This window comes from Podarcis tiliguerta (assembly GCF_965153285.1).
Source record: "Podarcis tiliguerta genome assembly, chromosome: 5".
Lineage (NCBI taxonomy): Eukaryota > Metazoa > Chordata > Lepidosauria > Squamata > Lacertidae > Podarcis > Podarcis tiliguerta.
In genome coordinates this window covers 14,969,048-14,994,047 of record NC_139538.1, presented here as the reverse complement: position 1 = coordinate 14,994,047, position 25,000 = coordinate 14,969,048, and the positions used below count along the sequence as shown (strand labels likewise).

At 43.3% G+C, this 25,000-nt stretch overlaps 1 protein-coding gene and 1 long non-coding RNA gene across 15 annotated transcripts in view; one reads left to right on the top strand and one right to left on the bottom strand.

Annotated features, from left to right (window-relative positions):
• Positions 1-25,000, bottom strand: part of TNIK (TRAF2 and NCK interacting kinase) — a 298,880-nt gene that overhangs the window by 98,073 nt on the left and 175,807 nt on the right. For 9 of the 10 annotated variants that reach the window (XR_014511715.1, XM_083441856.1, XM_083441862.1 and 6 more), the window contains 5 exons: positions 21,233-21,343; positions 12,771-12,861; positions 10,621-10,751; positions 2,419-2,473; positions 670-748 (listed from right to left, as the gene is read on the bottom strand). Coding sequence is in view for 9 of the 10 variants with exons in the window: in XM_083441856.1 (XP_083297982.1) it covers positions 670-748; positions 2,419-2,473; positions 10,621-10,751; positions 12,771-12,861; positions 21,233-21,343 (467 nt within the window). In the remaining variant the exon portion in view is untranslated. Of the gene's footprint in view, positions 1-669; positions 749-2,418; positions 2,474-3,789; positions 3,894-10,620; positions 10,752-12,770; positions 12,862-21,232; positions 21,344-25,000 lie in introns of those variants that run through there. The other variant, XM_083441857.1, reaches the window with a different exon arrangement.
• Positions 3,908-23,429, top strand: LOC310678507. 5 transcript variants are annotated; one of them, XR_014511790.1, is made up of 5 exons: positions 3,908-3,985; positions 10,095-10,228; positions 15,086-15,137; positions 16,184-16,322; positions 22,220-23,429. It is a non-coding gene; the product is annotated as an uncharacterized lncRNA (long non-coding RNA). The 5 variants fall into 5 exon arrangements; XR_014511791.1 differs by lacking the exons at positions 16,184-16,322; positions 22,220-23,429 and adding an exon at positions 16,655-16,946; XR_014511792.1 differs by lacking the exon at positions 22,220-23,429 and having other exon boundaries at positions 16,184-16,946.

The following is a 25,000-nucleotide window of genomic DNA, read 5'->3' as shown; positions in this document are numbered from 1 at the left end:
TGAAGATAATGTGATGACCTTTTCCCTTCCTGCTGATGTTCTAATGCTATTAGTTTTGCCTTTATTATATTGTATAAATTGTTTCAATGGCATTACACTATCTAAATCTTCATTGCTGTTATCTGTAGTGTCCTTGAAGATGGAATCTGATGTGAAACTTGTTGGATTAATGCAGTCTTTGTTGTTCTGTACCCTTAGGATTTCATCTTCCCCAGTCTTTTTTTCTTCTGAAAATTACTGGCCTAGCTCAGGGACAGGGAACCTTTGACCTTTCCAGATGCTGCTGCCCTCCAACACCCATCAGTACCAGCCAACAGGCCAATGGGCAAGGATGATGGGATTTGTAGACTACAAATCCCATCATCCCTGACCTGTTGGCTGGTGCTGATGGGCTATAGATTTCCCACCCCTAACATATAGAATTCAGCCCATACCCTTGATGAGCAAATGATTACAATTTGAAAAACCTGTCATCCCCACTGAAGTTGCCCAATTTCTGCACATGCATTTTACCCCCCGTTTTTAATAAGGACGAAATCACACCTCATTTCTTGCAGAGGTGGGTTTTGTCTTGTTTTTGCAGTGCCCGGAACATAAATAAAATACAATGGCTCCTTACAGCATGCAAATCAAGCTCATATGTGGGGAGCGGTAGGCGGGCACACTCACCATTTCTTTGATTTCAACCTGGGGGCTGGGTTCCGAGGAATGAGGAATAAAGCTCTCATGGGATGCATGTCACAAAGGGCTGGAAAAAACCCCCCAAAATAGAAGGCATCAGGTACAGTACAAACATAATGGAATACAGTACATAGAACATTCTAGCAAAGACATTCAGTGCTTTATTGAAATCCTTTTGGTGCTTTCTCTACAACCAAATGAGGCGCAGGAAGCTGAACCTGTTGAGTTTGTCAATGGGCTTTAACGCCTGCTCTGCTCTCCCAGTGAGAACACAGGGCTATGAGTGACTCCTGCTAAGAGCTGCAGGCTTACCCTTACAGCACAGTTTCTCTTTCAGCCATCATGTTCCAGAATGAATTTTATTTTCTCCCACAGAACCCGTTGTACTTTGCTGGGAACTTGAAACCGGACAACCCCACCCCTCTGTTTTCTCTTTCCCCACCAGGCATTCCATTTCTTGGAACCAAGCTTAAGTGTGAAGGCATCTCGGGCTTTTATTTCTTGTGATATTATACCGTATTTTTCACTCTATAAGACGCACCAGACCACAAGTTTTTGGAGGAGGGAAAAAAAAATTCTGAATCTCAGAAGCCAGAACAGCAAGAGGGATCGCTGCGCAGTGAAAGCAGCAATCCCTCTTGCTGTTCTGGCTTCTGGGATAGCTGCGCAGCCTGCATTCGCTCCATAAGATGCACACACATTTCCCCATACATCTTAGCAGGGAAAAAGTGAGTCTTATAGAGAAAAAAATACGGTATATATATATATATATATATATATGCCTTTCTCCCAAAGGAGCTCAGGATGGCAAACAGTTCTGTGATTAAATAAAACAAAACATTCAAAATAGGTTAGAAACATCTAAAAACAAAAAAGCATTTTAAACAAATTTAAAGCCATATTAAATAAATAAATAAAGCGAATACTTTGAAAAATACTTAGAATCACAGAGTTGGAAGGGACCCTGAAGGTCCCTGCAATGTAGGAATATGTAACTGTCCCATATGGGGATCGAACCTGCAACTTTGGCATTATCAGCACAACACACTAACCAACTGAGCTATATCTACTTGACCTTCTTATCTGACCTGGGCAACTGACCATTTTTTGATGGGTCAGACATCTTACCTGTGGGAAATCCTATCTACTGTATTCCCATGGGGTACTTCTTATAGAAGACAGAAGCACCTACACTGGAAATGCAAACCCGACAGTGGATGGCAGCAGCAATTTGCTTACTTAATATCAAGTTATAAAATAAAAATTAAAAAAACAAAAAAATTGTCCACTAGCACCTTATAGACAAACTAAGTTTGTTCTGGTATAAGCTTTCGTGTGCATGAACACTTCTTGCAGATGAAAGCTTATACCAGAACAAACTTAGTTCGTCTATAAGGTGCTACTGGACAATTTTTTATTTTGTTAATTTTTATTTCGACTGCATCAGACCAATGCGGCTACCTACCTGAATCTAGAATCAAGTTACGACACACCTTTGTGTTGTAGGCTAAGCCTCCTTCCCACTATGGTGGCCAGCAGCACTGATTCCAATCCCTGTCTTAGATAAATATAGAATCCAATCCTATGAATTCCATATCTATCTCATTTCAACGCTCTACTTGGTGATCGCCTATATGCAATTTATCACCGCAGGACTGGACATGCTGATAACGCATAATGAACCTTAACAAGCAGCAATCCAAGTTATGATAAAGTGTGAAATTGGGTTGTACTCACGAGGAGCTCCTTCTGCCATCTCGATAGCTGTTATCCCCAAAGACCACAAATCGCTCTGAAAGAAACAATCACAAAAACACCCTTTAAGAAATGCACATTAGCTGAACCTGTAGCAAATTGGAAATTTTCTGATGGAGATACTGCTAGGCCAGAACAAGTTCTTGGCTAACTTAATGCTCAAAGTTTGATCTGCATTGTCTAAATTAAGTACCTGATCTCCTAAGCTTAGAAGATTTAGGCCTTCCAGACACCAATTTTTATGTTCTTCCCACTGTTAGAGCTGCAGAGTTATGGGGAGGGCCCCACAAACTGGGAAGGGGGGGGTCACAATTGCTATGAAGCTATGTAATCCAATGTGATCCTCTTTCAATAACAAAGGAATAACTCTTTGAAATGTAAAAACCTAAACAGGCTGTCAGTTAATCTTCCTGCGAAGGCAAGAGGCAATTACGAGAAGGAAAGGGTTCAAAAAAGAGCAGCCAAAATTATTTACGGATTGGAGCACCTGCCCCATGAGAAAGGCTAATGAATCTGGGGTTCTATTTTATTTCAAAAAAGTATATTCCGCTTTTTTTATGTAATAACAATCCCAAAGCAGGGCATGTGAAACACACACACAGACACATTCAGATGCATATTTTACTTCAGATATACAGAAAGGCAGAGAAAATTGATGTCAAGGAATCTGTAAGCAATTATTGAAGAACTGGCCACTAAACAGATGCTGGCCCAGTCCAGACATAATGTTCTTGGTCTAATAAAGCCTGTTTTTATTATACTGAGAATGAGTTTTTGGGGCTACACCCCAACTCCTCTGCTCTTTCCTCCCCTCTCTCTTGCACCATAATTTAATATTCCCAGGGCTTCTTAAACCACACTGTCCCATTAATCCCAACCAGGAAACTTAAGCTTTAAATCTTAAACTATAAACTGGGATACGAATCCTCCTGGCTTCATAATAGTTTCACCCGTCTGGATGTCAATGGAAAGTTTGGTTTAAGAAAGCCCAGAACTGTTGAATTATAAGCACACAAGAGAAGGAAAGAGGAAATGTGTGGGACGCACTCTAACCAATCATGGCAGAAAGGTTACCAATGTGGCACCCGCCAGAACCGCCTATGGTGCTCACAAAATATCTCAGTATATGTCTCCTCAAAAATCCACAATGCACTAAAGACTGTTTGTGCTTCCTGCTCAGTTCCTGACTAGTTTGGCTTATCCTACATTGAACATGCCCATATTTCAATGGATGCCAGGAATGGACACCCAACCTCCTTTCTGTTCTGAACACAGGAGAGATAAGGAGAGCTTCTCTCTGTGAGTGAGTAATGTGGTGACTGATTTTTTTGGGGGGGGGGTGACTGCCTACACCTTTTTCGTGGTTCTGTCTCTTTTTCTGCTCTTCCGGACGTGGCAGCCATTTTGTGTTACACCGTGGCCCCCAGAGCGGCCATTTCGTGACGGACAAACCGCATCACTCCCTCAAAATTCCGTATGTGTCCGCTGGCCCCCTGAAATATACTCGGAGTCAAGAGTGGATTTCATGCTCTTTATTCAGCTCATAGTGGTGAGGAGCAATGGAAGTTCCCCCAGAATGTCTGCTTTATATACATTATTTACATAATGGGCCCCACATGATTGGCTAATTCCGGGATTCTCCTGTAGGCCAATCAGGTTGCGGATTCACTTCCACCTGGAGCTGGATTGGGTGGCTCCTGTGGACCAACCAGACTGCTGCATTCAGGATCCTATTGTTCTAGGACCAATCAGACTGCTGCATTTTGGATCCTATTCAACTCAGTACATAACACCCACCAAAACCCTGGATTATTACTTCTGAACTGGTTAACACAATCTCTAAGTAAATGAGAATTAAAAACTAATGCTAAATGTATTGAGACTATAAGCAACCGAAAAAGTCTCCCTTTCGGTGTAGTTCTTTTCTCTTTATTCCTTTTCTGGCTAATCTGTCATAGGAACATAGGAAGCTCCTTTATGGTGCCAGACCACTGAGCCATTAGCTCCGTGTTGTTGACATTGATTGGCAGCGGCTCACCAGGATTTCGCAGGGGTCTTTCCCAGCCCTACCTAGAGATGCCAGGGATTGACAGTGAACGCTCTCTTTTGTAACTGGCTTTTCTAACTGCTCTTAACAGACTTTAACTGCCTTGGAACGCTCCTGTCAATCGCAAGCAGTTCACTGCCAATGCTAGGGCATTACACATCCACCCCAAGTCATTTTTCAATGAGAAATTAAACGACTGACGTTTTAAAGATAACTGCAGTCAAGGATGGTGTGGTTCCAAAAATGAAATATCAAGAACTGGAATTTCTTAGTATTTAAAGAATTGCCATAAGCTAGGCAGTTTGCTAGACTACAAAATGAGAGGGCAGAACTCTTATTTAGATAAACAAGCCCGAAGCGTAGGCATTTAAAAGAATGGAAGATAGTCCAACATTTCTAGATAATCAGCTGAAGAAAAGTCTCAGCTGAAAGTGTACAAACATTTTTTTTAAGTACCTCCAACTGTTGTCAGATATACTTTTTCTTTTCCTTCCATCTATTACCCTTTTTAATTATTTCACTTCTCCCACACGCCTTTGCTGGCCTTTTTACACCAATGAATCTCCTTCCCGAACCTTGTTAGCACTACATTTACACAGAGGTAACACCATAAAATGTCCCTCAGACTAGATGTTTGTTTGCCAGCTGTAAATTTGTTTTGCTTATGTGGCAGGAAACATGCATATAGGATAAAATCAAATGCAGAATTACAATAATGTTTCCATCAGTGCAAGGATATCTGATTGTACAACAGAACATCTCTCCTTCCCCCACATCTGTTCTAAGGGTTCCTCCAACTCCCCAGAGCCTATTTCGGGAGGCTACAGGGCATATGTGGGGGGAAAGTCCCACTGCACAAGTGGAAATCCTTGCTCTGATGGGACTCCTTAGTAGGATATCTCCTACAGAATCTACTTATTACTAGATTTTGACAAAATTCCACCAGGTGCCAATCACAAATCCTGAAATGGGATGGTAGACACCAAATCGTTTCCATTGACCTTTGCAAACCATGGAACAGGTTTGGTTGCTGTTGTTGTTGTTTAGTTGTTTAGTTGTGTCCGACTCTTCGTGACCCCATGGACCAGAGCACGCCAGGCACTTCTGTCTTCCACTGCCTCCCGCAGTTTGGTCAAACTCATGTTCGTAGCTTCGAGAACACCGTCCAACCATCTCATCCTCTGTCATCCCCTTCTCCTTGTGCCCTCCATCTTTCCCAACATCAGGGTCTTTTCCAGGGAGTCTTCTCTTCTCATAAGGGGGCCAAAGTCTTGGAGCCTTAGCTTCAGGATCTGTCCTTCCAGTGAGCACTCAGGGCTGATTTCCTTAAGAATGGATGCGTTTGATCTTCTTGCAGTCCATGGGACTCTCAAGAGTTTCCTCCAGCACCATAATTCAAAAGCATCAATTCTTCGGCGATCAGCCTTCTTTATGGTCCAGCTCTCACTTCCATACATTACTACTGGGAAAACCATAGCTTTTACTATACGGATCTTTGTTGGCAAAGTGATGTCTCTACTTTTTAAGATGCTGTCTAGGTTTTCGACTACAGGTTTGGTAGTCACCCTAAAAGCAGGGAATGGCTGGAACTCAGTGGTAGGGCACCTGCTTTGCATGGAGAAGATCACCGGTTCAATCCATAGCATCTCCAGCTAAGACAGGGAATATCCTCTTTCTGAAACGGTGGAGAACTCTGCTGCCAGTCAGTGTAGACAATACCACGCTAGACGGCCCAACAGTCTGACACTTCCCTATGTTCCTAAGTCACACATCGCGGATCAATAATCACGTCCCGCATTTGACAAAACAACACAAGAAACAATTAGGTTTCCAGTTGGCTTTTAACAGTTAGGATTACATGGTAATTAAGGTTTAAATAGAACGAGGCAGAAGTTTTCTCTTAAAAATAGGGTTCACACATCTGCATTATCTTTTTTCCCTGCCAAGAAGAAATAAACTGCTATCTTCTTTTGCTTCTGAATAAATTTAGAAGCTTTCTGAAAAGATAAGTAAGTAATGGCAGACAGAAGGAAAAAAACAAAACTATTACAAAGCGGCTTTTGTCTATCTCCTCCATCACATGGAGTGTTTTTGTGTGGTATTAACTGTATTATTCGGCAGATTATGAAGCCAGCTCTGTTTGGCTAAAGAAACCAGAGGCATTTCTGTCCAGTATGTGTAGACTTTGGAATTTCCTCTTTGTAGCCAGTCATCAGAGGTTTTGTGTTTATTATCTTAAGCCAAAGTATGACAGGATCCAATCTGTATGCCTTTTTTGATGACAATTTACTTTGTTTGAAAAAGAAGGATGACAGTTGCATTAATATGAAGCAGTTGCATTAATTGTATTGACTATTATGCCCAATAAGTTATATCTCATGTGTATCTTACGATAACAAATTATGAAAACTACCTAAAATTAAACATCTACGTATATGAAGCTTATTTGAACATTAGGGACAAAGGGACCATACTGACCTCATCCTGTGTTAACAAATTCTAACCTGCATCAAGTGCCATATTTCCACCAAGAAAGAAATGGTAGGTTTCTCAAATCCAGCCACAAACTTAATAGAGTTTTGGCTGGCATCAAGTGACGGAGTCACAAGAAGACCCACAATTGATACCCAATGAAGTAAGTCTCCCCACAATTCCCGTACTATGGTTTATTTTGCCAATATGAAAATCATAATTATGTGAATCATGTGTTAGGATATTTCCGTTCCACCTTAAAAGGGAGCAGGCTTTGAGCCACAGAGTCTGCGTATTTCCTGTCTCACAGGATGTTTATGTTGTGTCTTTACTTTCGTTTTACTCTCTCTCTGCTCGAAACTCTCAAGCAGGCAGTCGTGTTTTTCTTTGTTCTGACCAACGCTGAATAAACTTCTATACAATGCTCTCCTGACTGCATCTTTCGCTGTGCATATCTGCTGATAAGAACGTGCATCGGCTCTAGAATGTGGGAAGCTATTTCTAGAGCTCGTGTCGCTAATTGCTGATACTGCGTGTCTACGGGAGATCAATGGACGTCCGGAGCCAACATGGAGGTCAAGATGGACTTTGTCTCCCTGGCAGTATCCCAACATCATGCACACCTTCCCAAGACATGCCTTTGGAGCCGGGTGGCCACTGCCTCAACTATTATTCCCCAAACTGGCAAAGCTGAAACAGTCCTATAGTTGTTACGCTCTTCTGGATCCAAGGAAATGCTTTGTTTCAAACAAGGGTCAGAACACTACGTCTTTCAACCAGGCAGGCATCACCGCTTCCTGCTTTGGTGCACTGGTGCATTTACGGCAGTTTGTTAATCAAATTAGCTGGGCTAGATATTTTAATATAAGGCAAAAGGGACAGGAGTTTAATGTCAACCCTGCTCCAGCCAAGATGAGCTCTAAAATGAGCTTCTCCAAGCTGTGCTTGATCATATTCAGCCTGAGTTTCTCTCTATCTGCATGCAAGTCATTTTTCTTGCAGCTTATCTCATGGGAAACTTGTTCAACTGCTTGGCGAGAGGGCACCTAGAGGGAGGGATGGGTGAATCTATCAGTTTCAGGGTGTCTCCGTTTCTCATTTTTCCAATCCAAAGTCCAGTTCTGCACATTACAATGTCAGCTTGCAATTTTTTTAGAAAACAAAAGTCCTCCTAAATATCCATCAGTATTCTCGTGCATGTCTTTCATAATATACACATCTGTATGCAATTTTGCATAAAATGCTCATTTTTTGCAAAGTGATTTCCCTTAATGTAATGCCTTTTATTGTATGTTATATTTCACTTATATATGCATTTTTATGCACACTTTAACCAAGTACATGCGTTTTTGTGCATGTTAATTGGCTGGAAAACTACACTGCAAAATTCAGAGAAGTGTAAATGTAAAAGGACGGCTGTGCTGCAGTCAAAGTATTGTTTCAGGAAGTGCAAATTATGTGGGTTCGCCTTTAAATGTGAACTGAAACAAATTTCTGCTGTCCTTACCTGGGAGCAACAGTGTCAAGAAATTGGGACAGGGCTCTTCATCCCACTGGTTAAGCGGAAAAGTAACCAGAGAACCTGTAAACACAGTCAACTCTACTGATTCTAGGATGGGATGTTGAAGCTTTTGGTGATATCAAGTGCTTCCAATTCCCTCCTTCTTAAACACTGGCAAAGCAGGCAAAAGTACACTGTTGTGCTTGAGAAAAGAGGAAATTATTAAACTCATGCTTCTTCTTTTGCTCTCTTCCTCTGTTTCAGCAGTACAGTGGTACCTCGGGTTACAGACGCTTCAGGTTACAGATTGCGCTAAACCAGAAACAGTACTTCGGGTTAAGAACTTTGCTTCAGGATGAGAACAGAAATTGTGCTCGGGCGGCACGGCGGCAGCAGGAGGCCCCATTAGCTAAAGTGGTGCTTCAGGTTAAGAACAGTTTCAGGTTAAGAACAGACCTCCGGAACGAATTAAGTTCTTAACCCGAGGTACCACTGTATTGTTGCTTTCCATGAGCCTAAAATTCACACTGTCCATTTGCTATCTATGTATAACCTTTCTCCCTTGCTTCTCCCTATCACTGAAGCTCTGCCTTCTGGTACCCATCTGGCTCCTTCTGTTGGTCTATTTTAAAGGTCTGATAAAAAACCTCAGCTTAGTCTGGTATTCTGAAACAGAACTCCTGGCTGGTGATTTTCCTCCATTCCTCTTCCCTTGTTTATCTGGCTACTTGCATAGATCGTAAGCCTAAAAGCAAGGCCTGCATCTCCCCTTCTTCTTCTTCTTTAAACACTGTGCTCACACCCTATTCTGGAAGTAATAATTATTTTTAAAAGGACCTGGGAAAAGGTGTCTAGCCCTGCACTGCTGGCTCAGGTCCAGAAGGATCTGGCACGATGCCCGAAATCCAGAATTTTAATGACAATGACAAATCCCTAATGAATATCAAGTTCACTTTCCAGTGACTGACTGCCTTATGGGCTGCTCATCACTCCAGATTTTTTTCAGAATAGAAAATTTAACAATCTGGCGCTGGCAAAGCAGTCTGCCTTCACTGACAAGCTTTTGACAGGCTTCACTCACTCAGTAAACTGCCTCTGCTGTCTGCCTGTAAGTGAACAAGTTTATGAGAGGGTGGTTTCAACCAGAGATTTTAGAAGCCAGCTGCTTAGGAACAGTGGGTGGCCTTTGGCCCTCTTCAAAACAGCAGAACCATGGGAATCAGCATTCAATGCACCTGCATATTTTCAATGCATTTTAGCTGCTGATTAAAATGCTCTGCATCCTAACATTACCTTTCCTCCAAACAGCTTGGGGGGGGGCATGCATGGTTGCCCCTCCTTTTTTATTCTCACAACAAGCCTGTAAAGTAGATGGTGACATTTAAGTTCTGTAACCTGAGGCATATGTAACCTGAAGCGTATGTAACCCGAGGTACCACTGTAGTTTTAGGGTGCCTTGTCTGACGTTTGAAACCTACCTTGAGAATCATTTGATCAAAAAGAGGGGTGTAAATCTTCAAATTAAATACATACAATATTGTTTAAATGCATGGATAACGTCACACGTGGTTTGGCCCTGAAATGTTGCACTTCTCTGAACTGACCATTAATTTAACTTGCACACTGTGTTTTCGTTAGGAACGTTGTCTCAGGATTAGCTGAGTGAGATTCAAACCAGGATTCCTTGGCTTGTGCAGTGATGCCCTTTGTGGCAAGGAGCAAGAATGGGCAGCATGGTCCTTTTGAGTCCAAGCATGCTGCATCCCACCCAGGTAGACCTTGACTTTTTATAAATGCTTCTGGGTTAAGCCTGGGGCTTTGCTTGGATCAACAACCAGATTCTAGCCTTGCTTACATAGCTCTGTCATCTTGCTCCAGGTACCTGCCTGTCACCTAGTTCTGCTCTCTTGCCTATCTTCTCTGCTTTCCAGTCTGCCAGCTTCCTTAACTTCCAGTCTTGCCTTCATCCTGATTTTAACTTCCCTTCAGATAGTCTTCCCTATAATAGCTTCTAGGCTGATCCACCTGTGGAACTTCCTCAGAACATCCTTCAACTCCAGTCTCAATCCTGCAAGACTGGCACTTTCTCTCCCCCTGCGCAAAACTACTAAGATTCAGCATTAGCAACCAAGGATATATTAGGCAACATCATTTTTTAAGATACCTTGAAGTCGTAAGTGGCATCAGGGTTTTCGTCACAGGCTATAACCTCGGGGGCCATCCAGTATGGAGTTCCGATGAATGTATTTCTTCTGCCAACTGTTCTGTCAAGCTGAGCACTGACTCCGAAATCCACTGGGAATCAAAGCAACGACAACAGGAGAGCTTTAATGAGGCATAAACATGGCTTGATTTATGCGAAGCAATGAAAGGACATACAAGTCATGTTAAATGACAAGAGGATGGTGCCCCCCGCCATGAACTAGGCAAAGTTCATGGGGAGCGCCATTCATTTTGAAGATCAGAGCATTCCCTTCCTTTAAAAAAGACTGGAGCCCAAGGAAGGTTCAACCCACAGAATGTTCTCCCTTGTATTCGGTGGGTTTTGGACTCAAGTCATTGTGGGCCACTTGCCTGAGAGTTGATCTTCAAGCTGAGATTTCTGAGAACAAGGTGCTACCTTTGTTGTGGGCTCATAAGGGCTCCACATCTATCTTCAGAAGAGCTCATATTTAGAGCTAAGCTTGGAGTTCTTCTTGGCCCAACACAATCAGGAAAAATGTCCACTCAGACACTGCTTGGTCCCCAGTGCTGCTCTGAGTGTTCCAGTGTTCCTAGACCAGCAGCCTACAGGAACTACCGTATTTTTCGCTCCATAGGACGCACTTTTCCCCCTCCAAAAATGAAGGGGAAATGTGTGTGCGTCCTATGGGGCGAATGCAGGCTTTCGCTGAAGCCTGGAGAGTGAGAGGGGTTGGTGCGCACCGACCCCTCTCGCTCTCCAGACTTCAGGAGAACCCCAGCGCCAGCCCCACAAGGTCGGGGGACAGCGGGGAGGCGGAATGCCGCCATCCCGCTGTCTCCCAATGTGGTTTGGAGGCTGACGGCGGGGAGACGCGTGCTTCTCCCCGCTGCCAGCCCCTTAAGCGCCGGGGACAGCGGGGAGGCGCAGCGCGTCTTCCCGCTGTCCCCGGACCTGGTCTGCATGTGGGCGGCGGGGAGAAGAGTGCTTCTCCCCGCTGCCTGCCCCGCAAGCTCCGGGGACAGCTGGGAGGCGCAGCGCGTCTTCCCGCTGTCCCCGGACCTGGTCTGAAGGCAGGCGGTGGTGAGAAGAGCGCTTCTCCCCGCTGCCTGCCCCGCAAGCTCTGGGGACAGCTGGGAGGCGCAGCGCGTCTTCCCGCTGTCCCCAGACCTGGTCTGAAGGCAGGCGGTGGGGAGAAGAGGGCTTCTCCCCGCTGCCTGCCCCACAAGCGCCTGGGGGGAAATAATTTTTTTCCCCTTTATTTCCCCCCCAAAAAACTTGGTGCGTCCTATGGGCCGGTGCGCCCTATGGCGCGAAAAATACGGTAATCACCTTTTAGCCAAATATCTAAACGGTGTCACTTTACTTTTAAGTGATTTTCATGGTGAGCTCTTTCAGCTGTACAGCACAAGTTGAGTTGGACTAGACCGGCAAAAGGAATGCTGCTAGCCTCTCCCAATTATTTCCCACTCCTGCTTCTCCCTGGCCACATCCCCTCAAGGACCAGCTGAAACCGAGGTCTCGAGCTCGTTAAACAAGCGGATCTTTGTAGCCAGAGTTGTTTACATGCTGATCCCCTGCCCAAGTCCACATAGTTCCTCGGGGACTTGAAAAGAAGGACGGTTGATTTGCATGGAAATGATTTGCAGGGCTGGAGAGTAGGAAAGTGTTTCTAAGAGAGGCAGGGACAGCTGCGAGGGATTAATAGCCATCTTGAGTGGGGTTAAAAAAGAAAAGAAAAAGCTAAACCTTGACCACTGATATCCCTAGCCAGAATCTCTTCATTTTACAAATTCTTATCAGAAGCTGCCAATTATTTTTCCCCCCAGGGTTTACTCTGTGACCGTTAAGAAACTTAAAATAAGGGAAGTCACAGTTTTTAGCTCTCATCGCCTGCTTATGGTTCCACATGGTTCTGCATTCCTAAACGCGATCATGGCATGCAGATTCCTGGACCTTCTTTTCAAATTCCTTACAGGCCAGTGCTTAGCTCTACTTCTTAGAGGAGCTCTTGACTTTGGTATTGACAACCGAGTCCTTCTAAGGTGAGGACCAGCTAAGACTTTTCAGAAAAACCTGATTCCACGCTTCCCTGCAATTTCCCACTGGTTGAGAGGGGTGGGAATTCTTACCTAGTTTAACTTCTGCGTTTTCTGTCAGCAAAACGTTTTGTCCTTTAATATCTCGATGGATTACTTTATGTTGGTGGAGATGGCTTAAACCCTAGAGGAGTCAAAAAAAGAGAAAGATATCATTACATTTCAACTTTCTTTTAGCCATCGATCAACAGCTGGGGTCAAACGCAACCCTACATTACAAGGGGTTGGGGAAATACCACATTAGGGGATGGAGTCGAAGCGGTCCCCCAAAATGCCTTTTAGTTATTTGTTACTTTTCATGTCTACAGGTGCTTTGCATTTTTAAGCTCCCTTGAATTGGCTGGGAGCAGCTTCAGTCAGCTATCAGTCAGACCACCCTATTTTCCCGGAGTGCATCAGCTGGAATAATGTTGCATCATGACATACCATTGGTTCCAGACAGTGCTTTTTTCCTTAAAAAATGTTCAGGGGTACTCTCATTTTCCTACTCATATTGAAATACTGCCCCTCAATGAGGCCAAACTTAGATTCACGAAATGCTTAGGGGTATGCGTACCCCTGTGTCCCTCCCCCCAAAAGTACTGGTTCCAGATACAGTGATACCTCGGGTTAAGTACTTAATTCGTTCCGGAGGTGCGTTCTTAACCTGAAACTGTTCTTAACCTGAAGCACCACTTTAGCTAATGGGGCCTTTAGCTAATGCCGCCGCGCGAACCAGAGCCCGATTTCTGTTCTTATCCTGAAGCAAAGTTCTTAACCTGAAGCACTATTTCTGGGTTAGCGGAGTCTGTAACCTGAAGCGTATGTAACCTGAAGCGTATGTAACCCGAGGTACCACTGTACACTGCTTGCAGGGGAGGCAAAATGGGGTGGGAGATGGGTAACTGTTTCTAGCCACACACCAAATCATTTTAAACTTCCATTGTTTCTATGGGGGGAAATGCTATCATATTTTAGCTATTTTTCAAGGAAGCCCCTCATGATCCTAACAACAAACACTTGCTTCTTCTTGCTAGTTTCAGTATCAATAAACTGCAATTCCACATTCTATGATGTATCGATGAAATAAACGCTCAGGGAAGTGAGGAGAAATCTGCCACAGCCACACAAATTACTACGTAGCTTGAACGCGACCCTAATCTAATCATAGCTCATATTAAAAGCTTGTCTTGAGAGCTAGAAGTAAAATAGCTTGCCTTTGTACCTTTTTATTAGGTCATTAATTCTTCTCATTTTTCGTAGGCTCCATTTTTATTTCACACATCCACGTTGGAGGGTTTAAAAAATAATATCCACCTAAATTGCAATTCTAGTAAAGTATGGTTTGCTTTCATGGCTATATACATATCTACTTTAGATTTCACATTAGCATTCATATGTTCAAAATGAAAAAATATTTCCACTGTCTACTTGCAGCATTTATGAGTCGTTTTATTCGTATTTCACCAGGGCTGCATTTTTGAAAAATAGGGATGCAGAAATCTGGCTGTGCTGTTACCTAAGAGGTTTCCCTGTAATTTATTCTCTGGATTCTAGGGTTAAATTTGTGCTCTTTAACAGCGTGTGAGCCTACAAGGACACCTTATAAAAAAATCAGAACACTGGTCTGTCTAAGCCAGGGGTCAGCAAACTTTTCCAGCAGGGGGCCGGTCTACTGTCCCTCAGACCTTGTGGGGGGCCGGATTATATTTTTTTAAAAAATAAAAATGAATGAATTCCTATGCCCCACAAATAACCCAGAGATGCATCTTAAATAAAAGCACATATTCTACTCATGTAAAAACACGCTGATTCCCGGACTGCCCGAAGGCCGGATTTAGAAGGCAATTGGGCCGCATCCGGCCCCCAGGCCTTAGGTTGCCTAACCATGGACTAGAGAACCCTTGTGGTCCCTTCCAACTCAATGATTCTGTGATTCTCCAAGTCTACTTCTGCCTGTTCTGACTGACAGCAGCTTTGCAAGGTTTCAGTCCGAGACCTTTGCCATTCCCACTTGGGACCTCATATAGCCACACAAACATGCCCCTTGAACACGCAACAAATGGCAATTTGGGTTTTCTGCAAAATGTAGTTTGCTCCGATTCAGCAGTAAAGAGTGGGTTTTCATGGGGTTTTCATGGGCTTTCATCTGGAGCAAAAAAAGAGAGAGTGTGTGTGCTTGGACACAGGGCTTTAAAACACTGACCATGCCTGGAAAGTGAGTAGGAAAAGGTGGATAAGCCCTAAGCTTTTCAGTCTTGGCTCCTTATGAAGTACATATATGGTATGAGCTGATTCAAGGTATAGGTATGTTGCATGGGTTGCTCGCTGTTTTGCAAACCGTTTCTTTTTAATGTTTTGTTTCGAAGAGGCCCATAAAGGCTCTGCATTTTCTTCAGGGACAATTACAAATAAAGCAAGGTAAGAAGGCCCAAAAGTCTCCTTATTAGTATATAGGGTTTAACTGCACTGCCTCTTAACTCTGAAGAATGCTGGTTGGGAATATTTACTGTATTCATAGATTGCACGCCACTATTTTTACAAGCCTTCTGCTGATTAGGCGTGAAGAGGGGATGAAAGCTTTTTTCTACACAAATGATCTCAAATTAACTTCTCTTGGGATCCAAGCCTCACTGGGGGATTCCTCCTCCCCCCAAGCAGTCCCCACACCCCAGCTGACATTGTTCACAAGCTCTCTGCAACCTCTGAGAGAGGCTTTTCGGGGTATAGGTGGTGACAAGGAGAAGATGAGAGAAGAAAACTCTGTCAGCTTCCTTGAGCTTCCTTGGATCTTAGGATCCAAGTCACTGTGCTTAAATTGAGGCCAGTCCAGATACAGAACTGATAAATATACAAAGGAGAGGTAGAGTATACACTCTCGCAAACACAAAGTGCCCTGGGTGGGGAGATAAGGCACAAAGCTGTAAAAATAATGAATTTAATCAACAATATTGATTAAGCGAGCCAGTCTCTTAAAGAGAATTCAGGGTCCCTAAACTGCTGGAAGCTGGCAATAAATACAGCATTTAATCTTTTGTGGTGTCAGAGGGAGAAAGGTGTGAAATTCGTTGTAAGGTGCCAAGGTTAATTCTTTTGGAGGGAAACAGTTAATTGTTTGTATTATATTATATTATATTATATTATATTATACTATATTATATTATATTATATTATATTATAATTTACATCATAACAACTACAACAATATTACCCACAAGGGAAAAATAACCACCTCCCTTTTTAAGCAGAGATTTGTCTTTTTGTTCACTTTGTTTGTAGCAGCGGTCATTACATGTTGCACCGAAGAAATGCACCTTTCGGTTTGATATCCAGGAGGCAGCAGAGGCTAGGTTTACCATGCCACTCATTCCTTGGTAACCTGCTGTTTAGATTACTGCAATGCATACGTCTGTAAAGATGGCCAAGAGGCATTTAATTCTCCCATATATTTCTCCCCATTTCCTCAGATCCAAGAAAGATGCCGCACACCATCATTCAAATCAGATGAGATTTGCTAGGATGAGGGACAGGGCCTTCTTTGTGAAGGCCCAACCTGCACTGTGGAACTCTTTGCCAAACGATGCTCCTCACATCATCTCCCTAAAAGTAGTTGGCCAGACATCATTTAAACTCTTTTGGCAAGAGGCGTTCACCACTGCTCTTCTATTCTGATTATTTTATTTGACTGTCTGTTTTAATGCTGAATCATGTAAATGACATGAATGTAACACCTGGTTTGAGCATCATGCCCTGTGCTGTTTTAGGTCAGAGTTTGTGCTGCCGCTGTTTACCTATTTGGGTTTTATATCCATTGTTGTAGCGGAGCCTTAGTTGCCATGCATCGTTTTGGATATTTATGGGCCAAGAGGAGGTTCATAAATATTATAGATTTAAAGAATAACAAATAATAGACAGAATCACTTGTGATTTTTCCTCAGGAAAATCCATCTCTATGGTCCATTCACGATGGAGTCTCCTGAAGCACTATCACTGGTGGTAAAAAAAAAAAAAACAGGAAGGAGAGATATCCATCTCTCACCCAACCTCTCTCTCTCTGTGGCACTCTTGGTTTATGAACAGACTGATATTATATCCTCAGAGTCCTGCGCAGTCAGAAACCTGATCCTGTCCTGCTGATTTCTGTTATCTAAATCCGTGTAAGACAAGAGTGAACGGTTTCTGTTATCTGAAAGCAGCTTTGTTCCTTTTGCCCGGGGATCGCATCCACAAGGGGGGGACTGCATAGTCTTCTGACGGCCTTCACAACTTGAAACCCGCCAAAGCAAAGGCAGCTTCCGGGTTTTGTTACAGGCTTTCTGACATGCCTGGCGGGTCACAGTCTAGGCAAGCCTGGTCTAGCTGAGCCCCCTGCATAACCTGGGACCACCATGGGTTGAAATAACACAGTGCATTCTATTAAATGGTGGGCTCTTTGCCAACAGAATCCCAAGCCCTATGGTAAAAGTAACATAGGCACTGGGTTTGGAACACATGCAAGCTACGATTCAATGGCTTGGCCTCAACTACCCAATTATAATAATAATTTATTATTTATACCCCGCCCATCAGGCTGGGTTTCCTCAGCTACTCCAGGCGGCTCCCAACAGAATAATAATAATAATAATAATAATAATAATAATAATGTGATAAAACATCAAAAATTTAAAACTTCACTAAACAGGGTGTCTTCTAAAAGTCTGGTAGTTGTTTTTCTCTTTGACATCTGGTGGGAGGGCGTTCCACAGAGCGGGTGCCACTACCGAGAAGGCCCTCTGCCTGGTTCCCTGTAACCTCATTTCTCTCAGGGAGGGAACCGCCAGAAGGCCCTCAGCGCTGGACCCCAGTGTCCGGACTGAACAATGGGGGTGGAGACGCTCCTTCAGGTATACTGGGCTGAGGCCATTTAGGGCTTTAAATGTCAGCACCAACATTTTGAATTGTGCTTGGAAACGTACTGGGAGCCAATGTAGGTGTTTCAGTACTGGTGTTACATGGTCTTGGCAGCCCACTCCCAGTTACCAGTCTAGCTGCCGCGTTTTGGATTAGTTGTAGTTTCCAGGTCACCTTCAAAGGTATGGTGAGAATGTCAAGAAGCACCCTTTGGGTTTATATGCTCCTCTCTCTCCTTCATCCCCTTTTCGATGAGCATTCCACATTCCCTCTGAGTTCCGGAGATAGCTATGGCTTAGAATAACCTTGCATCACATTTTCACTTAACTGTAATTAGCAAACAAACCCACTTCTGATCATGGCTTTAAATTGTTCCTTGGTGCTAATTACCGTTTAGCGAATATGTTGGTGCAGATGCAAACCTAACTGTAGTCACAATCAGAACAGAAAAAGGAATGAGGGATGTTATTGTGAAACACAAAGGGGGAAGAAAGTCCACATGGGAGTTCCCAAACTTTGGTTCAGAGACAGAGTATGGTTATGTCATAAGTCATAAGATCAGGTAATTTCCCTGTGCATCACACTGAGGCTTTGCAAACTGTGGGAGCTGCTGATTCAAAACAGAACTCACTTTACACATTATTATGGTGACACACGTCCCCAGATGCCTGCTTTATCAGCCAACTGAAAAGATGGAGTTAGCTCATCTTTCGACATCCAAAAGATGAGGCACTGGTGGAATGGTTCAACAGTCAGAACATGACTCACTGCTTGCGGACTATTTTAGGAAACTGACTTTCCAAGCTTGTAAATTTAAACCCTAGCCTGGGTAACTGTGGCTTCCTGAGACAGAAATGAGAAAAGTCAATACAATAGCTGATTAGCCGCAACGTCACTTGCCTTTCCTATCAAGTTGCTAAAGGACTGCAGCTGGGGGTGTTTACTGTAAATGAGCAAGTGCTTTGTCACCACCAGATACCAAGTGCCATTTGGGGAGTGTTTAGATCCCATTTTCATTTTCAGGGTGAACAGTGTGCTGCTTCCTCTCTCTCGTACTACTGACTTAACCCTCTATGGAGCTGAAAGCATATTAGAAGCATCCACATTTGAGTCACGCGGATCACTCATGCACTCAAGTGAAGCATTTTAGTGTTTTGCTAGCTTGAGACTGCTAAGCATCTGTGACTGTGTTTTCATTCTTGCTGATCTCACATGATGTTTGTCCTTGCAGAATTGGGGCATTACCTGATTGATCCAACTGCAATGTGAAAACACTATGTAGATTAGGTGGATAAGGACTAAGTAACCTTTGGGCAGCAGCTGCTGTCTTCAAGGGTAAAGGAGTCACATATCCCAAGCTATAGAAGGAATTATTACAGTGAAGAGTTTCAAATGCTATTTTAATAGCACAACTCTCCCCAAGCTGGTGTTTATCTGCTTAACATGAAATGTGCCTTGGTTTGATTTGACATTAAAGAGGTTTGCTCCTTGGAGAAGGTTCCACCGCAAGACCTAGCCTGAGGACCACTTCAATCCATAGGCTATGTTCACAGATAATGCTAATGGACCTAGAGATGTGGTGATGAAGGCAAATCACCCCAAACATCACCACACATGACCAAGTGCAACTGTGATTGACTGGGGATGTATAATGCAGTATTTTTATTTCCCACAGTAAGAGGAAATCTGGATTATAAATGTAATTTTGATGATTCCATTGTCACACAGATGGTATAAAAAACCCACATATATGAACAGCACAACTTCCACAATAAACTGCCATTTGAAATGCCCTAAAAATGCATTTTCTCTTTCCTCCCATTTTTTCTAAAAAGAAATTGAATATAATTTAAACACATGTTTGTTCCTATTAATATTAAAAAGGAATTTTTTTCCTATGAAAGAAAGAACAGGCTTAAAAGTTGAGGGAGAAAGGAAGGCAACTGACCCTCACTCATTCATTATACATCATATCTAAGTGACTATGAATCATTTATACCTACAGGCACCTACAAACCTCTCTTATGACTATCCACAAAACCTCAGGAGCCATTTTCCAGATTATGTCTCTTTTCTAAGCATTAAAAACCAGAGCAGAGACTTGGGACAGGCAGAATGTTGGTTCCATGCAAACTATGGTTTGCAAATCAGGAACTAGCTTTCGGATTCTGCACTCTCCCTGTTCCTCAGTCGGTTTTCCAGGGCAGGTTCCCACTCCTTCCCACTGCTTTCTGGAACCATGGTTTAGTGTTACATCCTCACAGAAACTAACCTCGCTTAACACTAGCCAAGACTGCTGTCTTAAACAAAATATGAAATTATCAGTACAGAGGTGATGCTAAACCACAGTTAAGTCTGTGAGAGAGAAGGGAAGAGCGGTAATTTGTGCTCGAGAGAGACAGCAGGCATTCCCAATCCTGGTGAAGGGACAGTGTCAGGGAACTGCCATCAGTGCCGGAGGGAGAGAGCAAAATCCAGAGGGATTCCGGAGAGCGTCCCGGGGTTGGAAGAGGCAGCCCATCTTCTGGGGAAGAGAATCAGCGTAGCTCCAGCGGAGAAGGGGGGGAGATGGGGGAATCGGCGAGGCGATCCCATGACTCCTTGCCGGGGTCCAGCGGGGAGGGAAGGGGTCCTCCGCTGCCCACGCCCTACTTGCGCAGAAGGCTTTCGCGCAGAGAGAGTAGGAGAAGACTAGGCGTCAAAGAGCTTCTTTGCTGGAAGAAGTTTAAGAAACGCCCACTGACGGATTCTGCTAGTAAGAGGGCTAGGGTTGGGGCTAAAATTAAAAGTATTGGGGATGCGTGTGTTGGGCGAATGGGTTCTTTAATAAATAGTTTAATTCCATCAGCAACTGGTTGTCAGCCACGGGTGAGTGGCTGTCCGGACAGAAAAGGTTCACTTAGGCAACCCAGCCAGGTATTTGCACCGGCTTACGCACGAGCAACCCCTAGAACCACCACAGACAGGATACCCAAATCCTGTCTGTGAAATCACCCCAGGCCTCAAAACTGTCCTAAATTCCCTTTCTCTCTCCTAAAATCCACAGCTACAGCTTTTCTGTGGATTCTCACAAGATGCTGTTCCACAGGCAAAATGTTACTTTTAAAGGCTAATGAATAGACTCTGTCAATGCCAAGAATACTCAGGCCTGAGAACTGAATCTTATCTCATGCTGAACCACCAGGGCTCCTCAACCCCTTGGCTCTCCCTCCCCTTTCCTGGGAAGGTTGCCAAGAGTCCACAATAGTCCCAAGAGAGCTTTCTGTACATGCTCAGGAAACACATCACAGGCAGGACTCCTGGAAAAGGAGGAGAAAAGGGGAGGGAACTGGAAGGGATATATATATGTTTGTGCACATGACTGTGAACCTGTGCATGCTTTTTGTGAGTTATCACACTTGCTCCTTCTACCAGTTCATGGATGGTAGAAATAAAAGCTTTTTCTCCGAAACTATTCCTTGAGTGTCTGTTGACTCCCACTTCCCTTTCCCGGGCGCAATATTTTTCCCACCCGAGGGCAAAGCCTCATAAGGCTACACTGGCAGCATTGCATTCACACTGGACCTAGGCAACATTTGCTGTCAATGACAGGCTGAAAGGCGGTTAAGCCCATTTTGGTCACGTACCCGTAAAATCTCCCTGCAGATGTAGGCAATCCACTCCTCCTTCAAAGTGTTCCCTTTTGTGTTCTTGATCAGATCAGTGACAGAGCCAGCACCACAAAACTCCATCACCAGCTGGCAAAGGAAACAAAAGTGCAATTATTATAATTAAACAGAAAGCATCCTCCGGGTTGCAATAACCCAGTGGAACACACTGCAATTGGCAACAGGCAACACTGCTGAAAGAGAAAAGCAATCATTAAGTAATGGCAATCTTTCCACTTTCAAGTTTCCCTTGGCCTGGGAGGTTTGAAAATCTGGAAGAATACAAACAGAATGTCAGAACCGCCTTCTTGAGAAAAAGGGTATTTTTACTGGTTATATAATTTCTGCAACATTTTGGAGCACGCTGCACACTATACAATGCCAGTCTCATCCATCCCCCGCAACTTCAGGAGGTAGCAGATAATAAATATCCCCATTTAACAGATCAGGAACTGAAGCTGAAAGATAGGAACACTCGGGTCTCCCGTAGAGTTAATGATTCACAATGGATTTGAATACAGATCTCTGAGATCTAATAGTTTCTATAAAAGCTTTAGAAACCAGCAGGGGTCAATGTCATTCCTTCCTTCTGTGTACATGTGAGAGTGCGAAGGGAGGTTGGGTTTTCTCTAAGGAAGAAAGAAGAATGATGTGTGGAGTATAGAATAGAATAGAATAGAATAGAATAGAATAGAATAGAATCATAGAGTTGGAAGAGACCACAAGGGCCATCGAGTCCAACCCCCTGCCAAGCAGGAAACACCATCAGACCACTCCTGACATATGGTTGTCAAGCCTCTGCTTAAAGACCTCCAAAGAAGGAGACTCCACCACACTCCTTGGCAGCAAATTCCACTGTCGAACAGCTCTTACTGTCAGGAAGTATGAACAATCACATCAAGATCTAGAAGCAAGTTCCTGTTTCAGACTCCTTCTTATGCAAAAACTAAATTTGGTCTCCATTAGGAAGCCTGGCGTGCTCTGGTCCATGGGGTCACGAAGAGTCAGACACGACTAAACAACAACAACAACAAAAGCACCTGTGGCTCCTTGCAAAACACCTCCTAAGAAAGATAATTGGCCCCTTCCTGTATTTTCACTGATAGGCCAAGGATATGTTTGTTTGAACTGACTTTTGGCTGCAATTTTGTCTGGCCTTGGATTCTGATTTTCCACAATGGGTTTTGACTCAAACATTGTTGTACGTCACTTTGAGACACCTTTCTTGAAAACCGGCATACTTATTTTAAAAGACATAGCTGTATAAATCTATGTTTTCCCACCAGCCAGTCAGAAAACAGAATTTCTGAAAGTTTGCTCCAGATGCACAAGACAATCTTTTATCGAACATTCTGACTGCAAAGACACAAGTATGCAACTACTGGGCTATGCAAAATAAGGGGTCACAGTATATTCAAGTGGCAGGCTGTGTGCATACACCTAACGATGTAATCCGACACACAGTTGTTACGTGGGAGCAAGTTCACTGAACTCAGTGGGGCTTACTTCTGAATAGATACGTATAGAATTGCGCCGTAAATGAATGCCCTGTTTCACTTTTTAAGAAGGCCAACAGTTATCATACATACACGACTCTCATCTTATGCTGAAGCTATGTTCCAGGAATAGAGTGTAAAGCTGAAATAGTGTATAGTCAAAACAACCCTTTAAAAACTGGGAACTGACCCGTTAAAAATCACACACGCTCTCCCAAGGCTACTCACACTCTCTCCCTGCACCCCTGAGCACTCTCCAGGGCCGGATTTCGATGAAGAGAGGCCTTCTGCTACTCCACTTATGAGGCCCCTCCCAATCCCCCACCCTCATGACTAAAAGAAAATGGAAGAGTGTTATAAACAAAATTGAGTGAAGCTAAGGATGATGACGGGTATTAAAATTTTTGCAATTCACCATTTTCTCTTCTAAAGGACATAAGATGTTATTGTTAAATACCATGGTGGTTTTAAAAATGCATAAATGTTAAAATTAACACTGAAAAACTTTTGCAATAACTGAACTTTGTAAACCTTTTGTGGAATAAGCATTACTTTTTAGGAAAATGAAATTGTAATGTTCTTTAAAAAAAACACCTCGAGTTTACAAATTATATTCCCCGGGAAGTGTAAACAATATGATCATGATTACCTGACAGTGTGGCACGTTTAGAATCTACTTTATGTTCTCATTAAACAGTCAGTTTTAAAATTACTAAGAAGTAAACTACAACCATCAAATAAAGGCTACAATTCCCCCCCCCCCCCAGCACTCCTCATAGCAAAAAGAATCCAAAACGTCGTCAAAATTTGTCTAAGTTTGTCACTTTCAAAAGGCAATTGGACCAAACTGGATCCTGCAGGCCGCTTCTAAGGGGGCCCCCCACACCAAGGCAATCTAGGTGGATTTTATTTATATCTCCAAGATTTTGCAAAATTTCAAAAAATAAATAAATTCAAGCATTGCAGAAAAATTTCAAGTTGCGCCCCAAAGTTTAAAATTGGGCCCCACTGGCTGAGTCTCACAGTTGCTGGGCCCGAGTTGCCCTGCCCTCGGATGATCTTGGGTTTGCAATTTGGGTAGAGGGAAGACTGCCTGCTGGGGGTGGGTGGGCTGGGGAGGCCCCCTAGATTTAGAGGCCCTAGGCTTTAGCCTACTTAGCCTATACAGAAATTTGGCCCTGGCACTCTCCCAAGGTGAGCGCAATGGCAGGTGAGATTGCTGGTGTTTGACTTGCAGACACACACACACACGCTGCAGCCAAGCACATGAAGCTGAAATTGTGTAAGTTAAATGTGTGTAAATTGCAAGTCAACAGAATGTGTCTATGTCTATGTCTATATCCCTTCACAATTACAGAAGTAGCCTTACCTTTACCTAAACGCAATGATGAATGAAACTGCCAGCCCTGGACAAATTGCTCAGGTGATTTAGTTAACAGACTGTCCTTTCAGAACATAATACAGGCTTAATGTGGTATCACACCTAACTTGAATAATATAATTTAATAGAATAAAGGCAATAAGATCTGTAAGAGCAAGACAGAACTGTTTAATCTTGTAGAACTCCCTCCAGCGATATTTCTGACCGTTCTCAAATTCCCATTTTGCTTCCAACCTGCTCCAAACAGAAGAGCTACTTTTACACATTTCTTGTAGGTGGCGGTGCTGTGGTTGCTGCCAAACCACAGCAGAAAGGTGTGCAAATTCTGCCCACAGGGTTTGGGAATACTGTTTGTTTACAAGAGAATGGAAGCAATGTTCCTTGGGAACGGGCTTGCAGCCAGAATGCTGAACTTTGAATAACTGGGATGCATAGGTCCACCTCATGCTAATTTGTATTTTTAAATGTAAAATTAAATTAATGTTAACTCACTCCAATTATAGATGTTTTAAGTGCTAGCATGAACATCACTTTTTTCTGTTTTAAATTAAAGTGCCTTTTCATGTATAGAGATGGTCTTACAGATTCTGATGCACAGCTGGGGCACAAATTATTCATTATTCATGTGGCTCCAGAATGTCATCAGTAACATATAGCTACAATACTTCCATTGATCAGCTGGAGGACACAGCAATTTCATTAGGGCCACTGACATTGGATAGAACCCATATGTCCATCGGGGTAGAACACATGTGTCAGAGCTGGCTCCTGGTCCCAGCTCACAGAGGACCAACGCTAGCCGGTAGTAAAGTACAAAGTCTTTATTGAAGTATAGTTTCCATTTCCAAACCTCAGCGTCCCAGCTCTACG